This window comes from Danio aesculapii, chromosome 15 (assembly GCF_903798145.1).
Source record: "Danio aesculapii chromosome 15, fDanAes4.1, whole genome shotgun sequence".
Lineage (NCBI taxonomy): Eukaryota > Metazoa > Chordata > Actinopteri > Cypriniformes > Danionidae > Danio > Danio aesculapii.
Window position 1 is genome coordinate 11,730,672 of NC_079449.1, and position 14,380 is coordinate 11,745,051.

Consider the following 14,380-nt stretch of genomic DNA (forward strand, 5'->3'; position numbering starts at 1 on the left):
TACTACAGTAAAATATTTGTAGTCCTTTAATTGGCATAATATGTACAAGATTGAGATGGTATAAAAAGTTAATTGTTTGTTTTGAAATTTGTGAGACAGAAGTTGTCCAATAGAGTGGAGAAACTATGACGTCACTTTGTAGGCGAATCGGCTGCTAGCATAAAACTGGTTCGTTTTGTCCAGCCGGATAATCCTCACATGAAAATACAACTTTGAGCACTTTTGGATCTTAAATGCAAACGCAAGAATTGAAAAGCTAACATTAGGCTATAAACGAACTACACTGCCCTCGTCTGTGACGTCAGCACCACCCTGGCACAGACAACTTTTCTAGCTTATTTTTAGAAATATGGTCCATAACAGAGTTAATCTCTCTGTTTATTAGATTATAATGCACGCTATATATTATAAACAAATAAATACGTAAATACACATAGACCTACGTGCATTTTGGATCGTTTTTACATGGGAAATACATCTGTTTTGCTTTACGGTTGTTATAAAAGTTTTAAAACTTTTTTGTATAAATGTGCCTACATAGTATTATCATAAGACATATTTAAATAAGTGTATCACTCGCGTGCACACAGCCTGCTTACCTTAACAAATGACAGAAATGAGGCGTGAGGGACAAGTCTATACGCCTGCAAGTTCCATCATGGACACAGAGCAACATTTAGTATTCTTTTTATGTCATGAAGTACAGCGAAAAGCAGGCCATACAGTCACATCTGCTATACATTTTATGGAGGAGTGTAAATATTGCAGTTATGATGGAGTTGAATGTGTTCAGATGAAGAAAAAAACGACGAAAAATCACTTGATCACGTTAATATGAAAGTTAATATGTAGGTATTTTTACGCATTTATTCAAACATTTGCATTACTGAGAGCAGGACAGAGACAGGCTGCACTGGTAAGCAATATCTTTATAATATCGTTTAATTAAGAAAAATGATAAACACATTAGTCTGTCTTGACTGCCTTTACAAGTAAAGGCATTATCTACACACAATATGAAATCCCAATTAGAAAAACACTACAAACTATAAAATACTATTCATGAAAATACTTAAATAACTGACAAATGCAAATGCGCAACACAAGCGAGCTGCGCTCCAGACCAGTTCAGCTCGATGACGTGTAATGTCTCCGACACCACCTGTAGTCCAGTTTAGCAACTTGATAGCAACCGTCTTTTTAAAGAAGCATAACCGATTTAAAGACTCAAGAGTGTAATGTAACTGATGTTTTATGTCGTAGAACAAAATGTGAAAGTATCTTCACTATGTGTTAGCCGCAAACCTTTTAAGTGATTAAGTGATCACTTTTTAAGTGATTTAACTGAAATCCCATTCAAAAAACACATTGACTTTGGGACGAGGGAACCGGACTGCTAAAATGCTAACTCGCTTCCGGGTTTTTGCATACAAATTGACGTCATAGTTCCTCCACTCTATAATAAACCCGAAACACATGTGGTTGTTGTCATGCAGTGAATTCAGCCAATCGTGTAATGTCGGTGTCGTCATCCCAGGTCCTGCAGCCGCTCTTCAGATGCGGCTAATTTAATGCTGATTTATACTTCTGCGTCAAGCGCACGCATATGCTACGGCGTGGCCTACGCGTTGACGCATAGCCCTCGCCATGGCCGTCGCTGACGCGCGCCTCTCAAAAATGTAACTACGCGTTGCAACAATAACTATTTTAAATTGAAGCTTATATTTGAGGGTCACCCTGGTGGCCATCTATCAATGGATTCATTCAATGCAACACTGAAATCACCTCCTAAAATTAAATAAGCATCAGGAAATTTGGAAAGCCAATATAGTAGTCTCTCCTCTAACAAGATTAGTAACTGATCATTATCAGACTTCTTATTGTATCCATCTTAACCACTATGAAATGTACACTGAAACTTTTGAAGCTAAACAAATGAAGTGGCCATTTTCATCACATTCTGAATGCAAAACTTCACCACCAAAATTATTTTTTAGCAAGAGACACCTGCTGATCGTTCTGATCCATGAGATAACCAAAAATTGCTGCCCCACTGTGAACGCCAGAAATGTGTATCAGATACTACCGAATGAGATTCTTGAAAGAATACAAAATCAAAATTAAACCGTTTTGTAAACAAAAACAAGTCCTTACATTTGACATTTTCTCTTAAACCCCTAGCATTCAATAAAATAATAGAAAGTGACATAAACAACAAACTAAAACTTGAAACAAAAACTATGAAGCCAAGTTTGGCAAAAAGGTTAAATATGTGATGTAGCACCATATAATGTCTTTTATGTGCAAATAAGCCTATTCTTACTCAGAAAAGAGCAGCATATGAAATAAAGTTCTTGTTCTGTCCATTAAAGCAAAATAAATCTGTAGAGAATGTTCTTTTGTGTAAACAGGCAACATATTTCTTCAAATGAATCAGTTCAAAAAGAGACGGGAGTGTCAGCTTTTAAATCAACTTGTGGGAGTAATTTAACCTTCCCCTTGTACAAAGGCTCTGGCTCTGACAAAATAAGCTGTCTTCCCTGCCACTCGAGCCTCATGAACCATCGGCCATAGCTTTATTCTTCTTTCGCAATCTCCTTTCAAAAAGTCCTCCCTAAACTGTAGACCGTGGTCATGCAGACAAGAAGAATTTTTTGCCATCTTCTATAACGCATCTCTGTAGGTGCGCGTAGAAAACTGAATTATGGTAGCTCTAGGCCTACTGCCGGCACTGCCCTGCAGTGGTTTACTGAGACGATAAACTACATCGATTGCTTCTGGAATTTTTTCCTTTTCACTGGGAAGTACAGCTTGACAGATCCTAATGATTCAAGACGAATGTTTTCATCACCCACCTCCGGAATACCTATGAGCTTTAGGTTGTGCCGTCTCATGTAGGTTTCCATATCATCTATTCTTCTTTGGATCCGGATGATCGGTTGTTCAACTAGATCTACGCGTCGCTCCAGGCACATCACCTTCACCGTCATGGACTTCAGCTCAGACGTCACAGCATCCACTTTTCCATTCAAGTCGGAGATTTTCTGTTCAATCGTGTCAGATCTCCAGTTAATCAGCTGTGTTATCTTTTCTAGCTGAGACGAGACATCAACATTTGCATTGTCACTGGCCTTTTTCTTAGCGACTGGTGACTTGCATGGAGTAACAGGCAGAGCTGGGAAATCTTCTTCAACCAGGGTAAAATAATCCTCGTTAGTAGAAACAACATAATCATGCTCACAACTAGCACTAACGAGCGTGCTAGTACTAGCATTTTTAGCTTTATCTGAGTAATCTAAAAGTCTTTGCTTACCTACCATGTCTAAGTAAAAAAACATTCTCAATAAAACATGAAACAGTAATGGACCAATGTGTTGCTGACTAAATTACAGCATATGGCTTTTTAGCAACCTCTGTGAAGAAACTTTTAAAATTGCGTCCGTTCAGGCTGCCATCTTGGTCGCTCCCCATGTTTTGATCCTCGATTCGTCTCACGCAGCCAAGTGATGCGATTTCGCAGGTCAAAGTTCACCAAGCTTGAACTTTGCACCTCAGTGATCTGCGAAACTTGACGGATGACCTTGCGTTTCCAGTCTGACATATTCGCATACGTATAAATGGAAGTCTATGGGGAGAAAAGTGCAGTGTGACTGCAGCTTCAGTCTCAGAGTTTACACCTGGTCCTCATGTTCTTTCCTCCCTTTCTAATGTGCTCTCACCCCTAATGTCTTCAGCTGCGTCTCAAATGGCCAATAGTATCTGGATGCAGCCTTTATGATGCAAGCTGAGATTGCATCACTCAGCGATGCAATGTCAGACACAATGCACTCAAATGAACCTAGTGACGTCACTGTTAGGGGTAGAGTTAGGGGTGGGGATAGGTGAGCCCATTAAAAAGCATTGAATGCAGCCCAGATTGCACTGAATGCAGGTCTGCATCCAGACCCCTTTCCAAATGGCACACTATACACAATGCACTCATGCACTATGTACTTACTTATGCACTTACACACTAGTATATATATGTAGTGTCGTCCCAAATGGAGCACTAATGTTTTTTTTTTTTACTAAGCGGAAATTCAAACCGTTTCCCAGATGACGTTTGACAGTTGCCAGTTCAGTGAAATAAATGACAAAAGTACCAAATAAAATAATACCTGCCGTGTTAAATCATAAATCATCAGTTAAATCATCTTGAGGAACTGTTACAGCAGCAAGGCAAGTTTTTTCACCCAATTTTCTGTAAAGCGGATGGCAGACGAGAACAGGGGATCTATTATGGATCATGATTACAACTTACGTGCCCTAGAAGAGGCCTGTGATGAAGAGGAAATTGAAGATATGATCCAAGAAAATGTCAAGACTAAATACGACCATACACCGCTACCTAGTCCAAATCCAAAAAAAGCAAAAACAAAGGCAAAGGACAGATTGAAAGGTAAACAAGCTGACAAAATAACAAATTAAGTAATTTTCGATGCAATTCAAACTCTAATTAAGAGATTTGACGAGGAAGATCAACGGATGAAAAAAATTCTAAAGACAATGGAAGAAAATGCACATGCGGTAAAAGAGAATATGGAAGAAATCGACGAACTAAAAAAGGAAGTAGCAGACATGAGAAAAGAGAACAACTACCTGAGACAGCAATGCTTGGAGCATGCCAGGTATAAGAGAAGGTGGGATCTCAGAATGATAGGTCTTACAGAAAAAGAAAACGAAGACGTTAGAGAAATGGTGATTGGAATTCTTACCCGGGAAATTCCGAGATCAGTTTAAATGCTCCGTCAATCGGTGGATACGGTGCATCGGTTAGGAAGAAGAAATTATGCTGCCCCTAACAAGCTACCCAGACCAGTAATCATACAGTTTGCAATGCGGTCTGTGAGAGATGAAGTGTGGAAAAAATCGAGAGATGCCAGAGTGTGTAAAGAGATGACCATTCAATTTAAGGAAGACTTCTCGAAGGAAGATCACGAAGCTCGTGTAAAGTTGTGGCCAAAAATGAAAGAAGCTAGAAGAAATGGGAAGAGAGCCTTTCTGAAAGAAGGCTATGCACTTATTGATGGACTCAGAGTTGACCCGTGACTGGAAAAAAAAAAAAATCAAAAAAAGGTAACAAGTAAGCACTAATGAAAATGGTTAAAAGTAGAAAGGATAAGGTGTTTAACTAAAAGTAGTAATATTTGACTTTACTGGTATGGTATGAGTTATTAAGGACAACAAGTTCACTCCTGCGCCTAAAGTGGAGTGTGTGTTCTGACAGTTAGGCTATTTGTTTATTAAAACAGTGTCTATTTCTTTTCTTTCGTTAAATGTTAGGGGGTTAAAAAACAGTGTTAAGCGAAAAGCTATTTTCTTATTTTGCAAGGAACAACAAGTAAACTGTGTTTTCTTACAAGAGACTTATTCTGCCTTTGATGATGAAAGGTTTTGAAAAATTCAATGGAGTGACTTAGCCTTATTTGCACATGGTTCTTCACATTCAGCTGGAGCGAAGATTTTATTTAACGGATTTGAAGGCTCTGTAATTGCGCATAAAGGTGATGCAAAAGGCCACTGGTTAATGGCAGCAGTAGAAATTCATGATAAATGTTACATTATACTTTGTATTTACGGATATAACAACAAAGTGGCCAATATAGAAATGTTTCAAAAACTTATAGTAATATGGTTAATGAATGGAAAAAAATATATAATACTGAAAATGTAATAATAGGGGGAGACTTTAATATAGTTGTTGATTCATGGTGAGATAGAAAACCTCAGAGAGGTTCACATTCTGTGTATAATGATGTTATACTAAATTTATGTAAAAATACAAATGTGGTTGATTGCTGGAGGGTATCTAACCCAGACAGTTTTCAATATACATGGTTTAATTCCTCAAGAAATGGACAGAGTTCAAGATTAGATTATTGGCTAATTTCTGGTGAACTATGAAAACATGTTACAGAATGTAAAATTTCAGCCGCCCCTCTTACAGATCATTGTATGGTTACTCTGTCCTTAACAGTGTACAAGAAGCCTCAAAATACATCCAATATTTGGAAGTTTAATAATGACTTTTTAAACAATGATATATTTAATCAAAAGGTGCTGGCTCTCAATGAAGAGATTGAAAAACTCAGGATATGTCAAGTTTAAATAAATGGGAATGGTTTAAATTTAAGGTCAAAGGAATAGCAGTGGGTATAGGAAAATTTTTGTCATTAAGGAGAAATCAAAAACAGAGTGAACTGATTTATGAGATAAACACATTGACAGACAATACACAAGAATTACTAGAAATCTCAACAAATATACAGTCAATGAAATCTCAGTTAGATGAACTATATTCAGGGAAAGCTAAAGGAGCTTATTTAAGATCAAGAGCGCGTTGGATCGAAAAAGGAGAAAAAAGTTGAGAAAAACAAAGAACAAAAAATTGACAAACTAAAGATTAATGAAACTATAACTGAAGATCAAAATATAATTAAAAATGAAATTTGGACCTTCTATACAAATTTGTGAAAATGCAAGTATAAGAAAGATGACTGTGATTCCTTGTTTAAGAATATAAGGGAAAAAATACATAAATGAAATGCGGAGGACAAATTCTTATTTGAGGATGAGTTAACTGTAGAAGAAATGGATATAGCTTTAAAAATCAAATAATATAGCTTTAAAAATGGATATAGCTTTAAAAATCAAATGAATAATAATAAATCACCGGGTATAGATGGATTAACTACAGAATTAAAAAAAAATTTTTGCAAAGATATTTGTGAATTGTTATATAATGCATTTTTAGAATGTATTCGAAAAGGAAGTTTGTCACCTACTATGAAAACAGGCTTAATAACCTTGTTACCTAAACTCAAAAAACAATTGTTATTATTGGATAACTGGAGGCCAATAATGCTATTATGTACTAATTATAAATTACTAGCCCTGGTGTATGCGAATTGTTTTAAAGTTGTGATTGAGAAACTGGTAGAGGAATACCAATCTGCATTTATTAAAGTTAGCGGTTCATTCCACTTTGGTGACCCCGGATTAATAAAGGGACTAAGCTGACAAGAAAGTGAATGAATGAATGAATGATTATCAATCACTGATACAATCAGACAGCCTAATTTTGTTTATAGATTTTTTTCAAAGCATTCGATACAGTGGAGCATGAATTTATATTTAAGACACTTAAACTGTTTGCATTTTGGGAAGGGTTTTGCAAGGTAATTAAAATTTTTTATGACAACATTTACAGCTATATATCATTTAATCCAGGATTAACTCCTAGACTTGAAATTTTACGTGGAATTAGACAAGGATGTCCGATCTCTCCAAAACTGTTTATATTATGTACGCAAATGTTAGCTTATTTAGAGGTCCACCATCCTCAAATTGAAGGAATAACTATTTGTGAACATGAATATAAAATTTGTCAATTTGCGGATGACACCGTAGTATTTTTAAAAGATAAATTGATAGTTAGTAAAGCCCTGAGTATCATTAAAAAATTTTCTAGAGCTTCAGGTCTATGTCTAAATTTGAAAAAATTTGAACTTTTCCCCGTTTTCATGTAATGAAAAAAAATATAGAATCTATTCCTGTTAAAGATGAAGTCAAATATTTAGGTTTAATAATTTCAAAAGAAATGAACACCAGAGAGTCATCTAATATAGATGAAAAAATTGGATGTATAAAAAAATCTCTTAATCATTGGTTTATGAGAGACCTGTCTATCACAGGTAGAATCCTCTTGACAAAAGCAGAACGTCTAAACTAATTTACCCATGTTCCTCTCTTTATGTTTCTCCTCAACTGATAAAAAAGATTAATTCTGTTTTGTTCAATTTTATATGGAAAAATAAAACCCATTATACAAAAAAATCTCAGATGATAAAAGAATATATTAATGGAGGCCTAAAAGCTGTTAAATTTGAATCAATGGTTGGAATACTTAAACTAAATTGGATTAAAATGTATTTAGCACAGCCAACTCGATTTGGATTCATATTCCAAAATATGTTTTCAAAGAAGTGGGAGGGTTAGAATTTTTGCTAAAATGGGAGGTTTCAAAATTGCCAATTAAGCTTTCAAAGTTCCACAAACAAATTTTGCACTGTTGGAAAACAGCTTTTACTCAAAATTTTAAACCACATTGCTCTGTGTTGTGGAACAACCGATCCATTACTGTATAAATAGAAAATCAGTATTCAAATTAGAGTGGTATCATAAAAATGTTTTATATGTTTTAGATCTTTTAGATGAAAATGGTCTAATTCTTCAACATAATTCATTCATGGAAAAATATTAAATAAAATGTTCATTTAGAGAATTTAATTCTTTAAGTAAAGCCATTCCTATTGCTTTAAATAAATTAATACAAAATACTGTAACATATTCAAACGTATCTACAAAATTACCTGATTTAAATATTGGAGAAGTAGGTATTGCAAATAAAAGATTGAACAACAAAGTAATTGGGCATGTCTTAAAAAGTAAATTATTTTCAGATTTTAATACACCATCAAAATTGAAACAGTTTGAAAATAATGTATAAAAATATATGTTGTAAATATCTTAAATGGCCAATTTTACCGAAAAAGAAAGATGTGCAATTTAGGATAATCAATAATACATATCCAGCAGAAACTTTACAAAAAAAAATTCAGATTTGAGGTAGACCCTTGTGTTTTTTGTTCAGAAGAGCCTGAAACCATTGAACATTTATTTTTCTCTTGTTCAGTCACAAAAAAGTTTTGGCAGGACCTTTGCAGTTTGGCTAAGCAACAATATAGATACTGACATTCCATCCCTAAATTTGATTGGGGTTTTGGTTTATGCAGATGGTTTTCCCCCTCAAAAACCATTGATGTTAAACAATATTATTATTATTATTATAGGTAAATATTATGTGGAATAACAGTAAACCCTTGATTAATTGCTTTAAAAAAGAATGTAAAACATTTAGAGTCTTCAAAAGTAAAATCCAAAGAAAATAAGGCTACAGCGGAGCTATACAAAACTATGGCTGAGTCTCTTTCCTTTCAAAAAATGTATCTTTATTCTGAATTTAAATTGAATTTTTATCTTTTTGTGTAACCCCCCTAAAAGTTTTTTTTTATTTCTTTTTTTTAAAGTTATGCATTAAAGTGTGTGTATGCACTGTATAATGTAAATGTGATTGGAAGTGTGTATATATTGTTAAATGCTGTTTTTGTTCCCTGTTTGAGTTTGTAAATTAATAAATGTAAAAAAAAGAAAAATTGTACGCCCAATGAGCAAAAGCTACATGAGCAAACCTGCGGTCGTTGAGTGCGCCAAGTGTCCAACATTACACACTTCATTTTACTGGGTGAATGAGTGCATCATCCAGGTAATTAAAGTGCACTTATTATTTTTAGAGTTTTCAGTGTTAACGCACTATTTATACTACAAAATGGCATAGAATAGTAAGTAAGTATGTGATTTGTGATAAACGCTCCAGGCCCCAAGCCGAGGACACCCAGTCAAGGGCATCCGGGGGGCACCGGGAGGCCTGGGGGTCTGGGACCGACGATGGCTCGCCTTGAGGCAGACCGCCCGGCCCAGTTCCCGAGATCCAACTACGAGCTTTTTAACTGCAGCAACGTTAGCATACACTATTGGAGCTGGAATTACCGTGGCTGCTGGCACCAGACTTGCCCTCCAATAGGTCCTTGCCCATGGGTTTGGGATGTACTCATTCCAATTGCAGGGCCTCGAAAGAGACCTGCATTGTTATTTTTCATCACTACCTCTCGGTGTCCGAAATGGGTAATTTGCTCGCCTGCTGCCTTTCTTGGATGTGGTAGCCGTTTGTCAGGCTCCCTCTCCGGAATCGAACCCTGATTCCCCGTCACCCGTGGTCACCATGGTAGGCGACGGACATTCGAATGAACCGTCGCCACCTCGAGGGCGCGCAATCGGCCCGAGGTTATCTAGAGTCACCAAAGCGAGGCCGGGGGAGCTATCCTGAGGGAGCTAAACTTCGGAGGGAACTAGCTACTAAAGGTTCGATTAGTCTTTCGCCCCTATGCCCAGGTCGGATGACCGATTTGCACGTCAGAACCGTGGCGGGCCTCCACCAGAGTTTCCCCTGGCTTCAACCTGCCAAAGCATAGTTCACCATCTTTCAGCCACCCTTTGACTCGCGCGCGCGTTGGACTCCTTGGTCCATCTTTCAAGACGGGTCGGGTGGGAGGCCGGCATCACCGTGGACCTCGGGCGCCCAAGCGTGGGCCGGATCCCCACCGTGGGGGATTCGGCGCTGGGCTTTTCCCTCTTCGCTCGCCGCTACTGGGGGAATTCCGGTTGTTGTTTTTTCCTCCGCTTTGTAATATGCTTAAATTCAGCGGGTCTTGTCTGAGCTGAGGTTGTAGGTCAAAAGGTGGAGTGGGGCGGCCGGCCTTCCCACACAAGGCGGGCGCTGGTCTCGTGCTAACCGATCGCGCACCATCTCGGGTTTGCTGCGGCTTCCCCCCGCGCGCGGGCAGCTGTTGGGATGGACCCGGGGCCGCCATGTGCATTCGAAAAGTCGATGATCAATGTGTGTCCTGCAATTCACATTAGTTCTCGCATCTAGCTGCGTTCTTCATCGATGCACGAGCCGAGTGATCCCCCGCTAAGAGTTGTACACTCTTTGGTTTTCTGATTGTTACAGTCCAAGACCGAGGATGCTTCGGGCGTAGAGGGGGGAAAGAAAAAAGCATCGGCCGGCAGGGCCCCAGGACGGGCGTCTTCTCTCAGCTACCCCCTGGGTGGGGAAACAGGAGGAGACTTTGAAACCCACGGCCTCCCCCCATTCTCTGACTGCGTGGCTATACAGTATGTAAACTTTGACAAGTGTTAATTTGTAAGTGAAATTAATTAAAGTGAGTTAATTCAAATACCACCGTCATATTGCAGCAATATATAAAATATTTACAGAGTGCACATGAAACAGCAAATTGACTTTTAACAGGCAAACAAACATGTAAAAATGTGGTGTACTCAACCTACTTGCATTTGTCACAGTGCAGTGGAAGTCCCCATTGACTGGAAATGTCCCATCTACAGGAACAGATTCTGCAACTGTAGAAAGATAGTAAAGCTTTATGTATCTATTTTAATAAAAGCATTTTAGTTGTGATATTTAAATTAAAATTTAATTTTGCTGTAAATAGAAAACTCACGACTAATGGTGAATTTGCAGACGTAGTTTCCCTTTAGACACTGATTGTTGCAATCATATTTTTCTTTGATCAATTTAGATGAACATTCTATATTGTCTATAGAAGAAGAGAAAAAGTTAACAAGTTAAACATTATTGGTGTTGTTTGGGTTCAATCAAGATATTGGTTAAGCCACAGACTACATATATGGATGTAAACATACCTTGGATGTGTTCACAGTCTATTTTAGAAAGCATGTTTTTGACAAATTTGGTAAAATGATCATTTTTCAGTTTACATTCTTCAAGTGAGCTGCACACCTCTTTGTTGTCTTTGTCTGTACATTTATATTCTAAAACTGAAGCACATTGTGGTCTGGAAGTTATGAGGTGGCCAAATATACTTTAACAGAATAAAATAATTGTACATTTATATTAAAACAAACCCTTTCACACACACACACACATAATTTCAAAACACACAATTTTCTCTAAAATACATGCTCCTTTTACATTTTGTACGTTTTTTGTTATCTGTAAAGCAAATGAGGAAATTTTGAAGGCTCAAAATAGGATCAGCGACTTACTGTTGAAACTTTTTTTGCTGATATTCCATGTACATGGATCTGTTCCACAATTTTCCAGTGCATTACTTTGAGCAGTGCAGTTCATGACCAGTGTTGTAGAATCTGGTAAAATGGCATGGTAAAATAAAAGCATGTTTAAAAATAAACAATATTAAGGCTTATTTTGTAATGTATTTATAATTCTACAAGGAATGTGTATTTACAGTATGTTAATTAATCTTTACACAGGAATATAAATAACACTGTAAGCTTACCACACAAAATGAGAGTACTTTGACATAGCAAGATAAGTAGCTGTATTCCCAGAATTCTCATTTTGTGCTAAAACAACACACACACACACACACACACACACACACACACACACACACACACACACAAAATTAAATTACATTCAACATGGACAAATGTTAATGTGCAAAATCTTGTTTTATTTTTCTTTTTTTTATCTAAATAGGTTATTTTTTTATTCATTCTTTTAGCTGGGGCTCGAACCAGTGACCTTCTTGCTGTGAGGCGATTGTGCTACCCACTGTGCCACCATGCTGCCCTTTTTTTATTCATCTGTAAAGTATTTAAAATAACAAGAGCATCACTAACTCAAAACAGAGTGAAATTTCCAGTGCAAGCCACTAGAGAGTGTTAGTGGAAAGTTTTAATTTTAAATAGTGATGTCATGTATTTTCTGGTGTCTTGCATTTTTCACACTTGTGTATGTGTCTGCCATTTGTTTCAACACACATGCACATTAATGATGACTGAAAGTGCTCAAACAATGCAATTTGGAATATGGTTACTTGCTTGTTGTCTTGGTAAGAATGTAATTATGTTAGGCTTTTAAATCAATTTGTTTAAGTATTCTTAATTTTAAAAAAAATGTTTCTTTCTTGAATTTTAGGTTTTGGATTTGCCACAGTTGAAGTAAAGCAGCACATCTTTCAGGAGAAATATAAAGTGGGTGATTCAGCAACTCTCTATTGCAACATTACCCATGACAAAGAAAATGTTGAAGGCTGTACAATGACGTGGAAAATTTTGGATGAAAAAGAAGACAGACTTGTTGATATCTCAAAAATACCAGGATATAATCAAAGAATCAACATTTTATTTGAAGAAATGTTTACCTCCATAACTATGAAAGACCTGATTGCTACAGACACTGAAAATATATATTGCACAGCCACATGTTTTGTTAATGAGAGACTACAATACATCACTGATAATGGCACAATTTTAACAGTAACAGGTATGAAAAATCTGTTGTGGATTATTTTAGCTACTTTGGAATCAATAAATGGCCCTAAACAAATCGACACAAAGCTTACTAATTTCAAACAGTGACAACATTTTTTTAAACCTCCTTTTCAGAAGAAGAACCGAAGCCTGCAGTTCCATGGGTAAAATATCTTGTTTTCTTGGTTAACCTTCTGATTTTTACCATTGCACTGGGAACCATCATTCTGATTGTACGGAAAAAAACCAGACAGAAATGATTTCAAATTCAACATGGTGCAAACCTGTTTATTATTACATTATTATTATTATTATTTGTCAATAACAACCCTAAATGTTTAATAGGTCTGCTGTAGTAAAACTCCTGTTCTGTTGAAAGTATTGTAGTTAGTGTTTGTTCATCTGCATTAATCTGTTTTAATCTAAATGAATATGTTTCCCTTTAAAGAGATAATTCACCAAAATCACTTTTAGTTCTGTCATCATTTACTCACCTTTTTGTTGTGAGTTTCTTTTTTTCTGTTAAAACGAAAGAAGATGTTTTGAAGAATGCTGAAAGATATGCCTTTAAGTGCTAATGTTGTACTATCGTTTTATTCTGTTTGTGTTTGTATTTGATTATTTGATTATTGACCAAAAATACCGCGTGGCAGACTGGGCCGGGAGCTACTGTAGACTAGATAAACTAAATCGAAACTGAAAGATAATCTGTTTAATAATATAGTAATACATTTTAAATAAGTAATACATCGTGAGTTTCATACGTTTTAATGGAAGGTTTTAATGAGCAACGATTTCCCCGTTTATATTCATTTCCAGCATCTTTTTTTCTTTTATTAATCGGATGTCTTTTTGATGAACTTAATCTATAAATGGATGGCATGCGTTCGAGCAGCAACCTTGGATAGTTAGCATTTTCACGACCATATTACAATCGGCTTGAACAACAGATGAAAAAGTATTGCTTATCTTGCGGCCGAATGTCTTGTGCTTAACAGAATACTTATTATAAGGCTTATAGCTTGCTTCTGCTTCTTATTAAAGTAACTTTAGAACGACTCTCAAATCTTACATTAAAAAATATACCACGATACAATGTTAAATTAAATTCTTTATTATAAATAATATGTAATATTAATATTAATAATAATAATAATAATAATAATAAAATGCACAGCGAATCCCTGACAAAAAACATTACATTTGCAATAATATTCGATTCACAGAAACTTCAAAATTTCTTACCAATGCTGATCGTAATGCAGGCTGTTACAAATGAATGCATGAATAAAATGTAGATGAAATATAGAGGGAGGGAACATAAAAGTATCAAGTTACAGTACGTTTTTTTTCTACAAATGAAAAAAAAATGATTGAACGTTTTGAAATATAAACTTTTATA

At 36.2% G+C, this 14,380-nt stretch overlaps 1 protein-coding gene and 1 non-coding gene across 9 annotated transcripts in view; both read right to left on the bottom strand.

Annotated features, from left to right (window-relative positions):
- Positions 1 to 14,247, bottom strand: part of LOC130241360 (uncharacterized) — a 33,020-nt gene extending 18,773 nt beyond the window's left edge. The window contains exons 1-8 of one of the 8 annotated variants that reach the window (XR_008838863.1): positions 14,224 to 14,238; positions 13,473 to 13,497; positions 13,103 to 13,205; positions 12,000 to 12,066; positions 11,746 to 11,847; positions 11,383 to 11,517; positions 11,181 to 11,276; positions 11,008 to 11,079 (exon numbers count right to left, since the gene is read on the bottom strand). Coding sequence is in view for 1 of the 8 variants with exons in the window: in XM_056473074.1 (XP_056329049.1) it covers positions 11,008 to 11,079; positions 11,181 to 11,276; positions 11,383 to 11,517; positions 11,746 to 11,847; positions 12,000 to 12,066; positions 13,103 to 13,204 (574 nt within the window). In the remaining 7 variants the exon portion in view is untranslated. Of the gene's footprint in view, positions 1 to 11,007; positions 11,080 to 11,180; positions 11,277 to 11,382; positions 11,518 to 11,745; positions 11,848 to 11,999; positions 12,067 to 13,102; positions 13,206 to 13,472; positions 13,678 to 14,223 lie in introns of those variants that run through there. The other 7 variants (XR_008838864.1, XR_008838868.1, XR_008838862.1 and 4 more) reach the window with 7 other exon arrangements.
- LOC130242519 (5.8S ribosomal RNA) lies at positions 10,483 to 10,639 on the bottom strand. Its single transcript, XR_008839028.1, has one exon. It is a non-coding gene; the product is annotated as a 5.8S ribosomal RNA (ribosomal RNA).
- Positions 14,248 to 14,380: the final 133 nt, after the last annotated feature.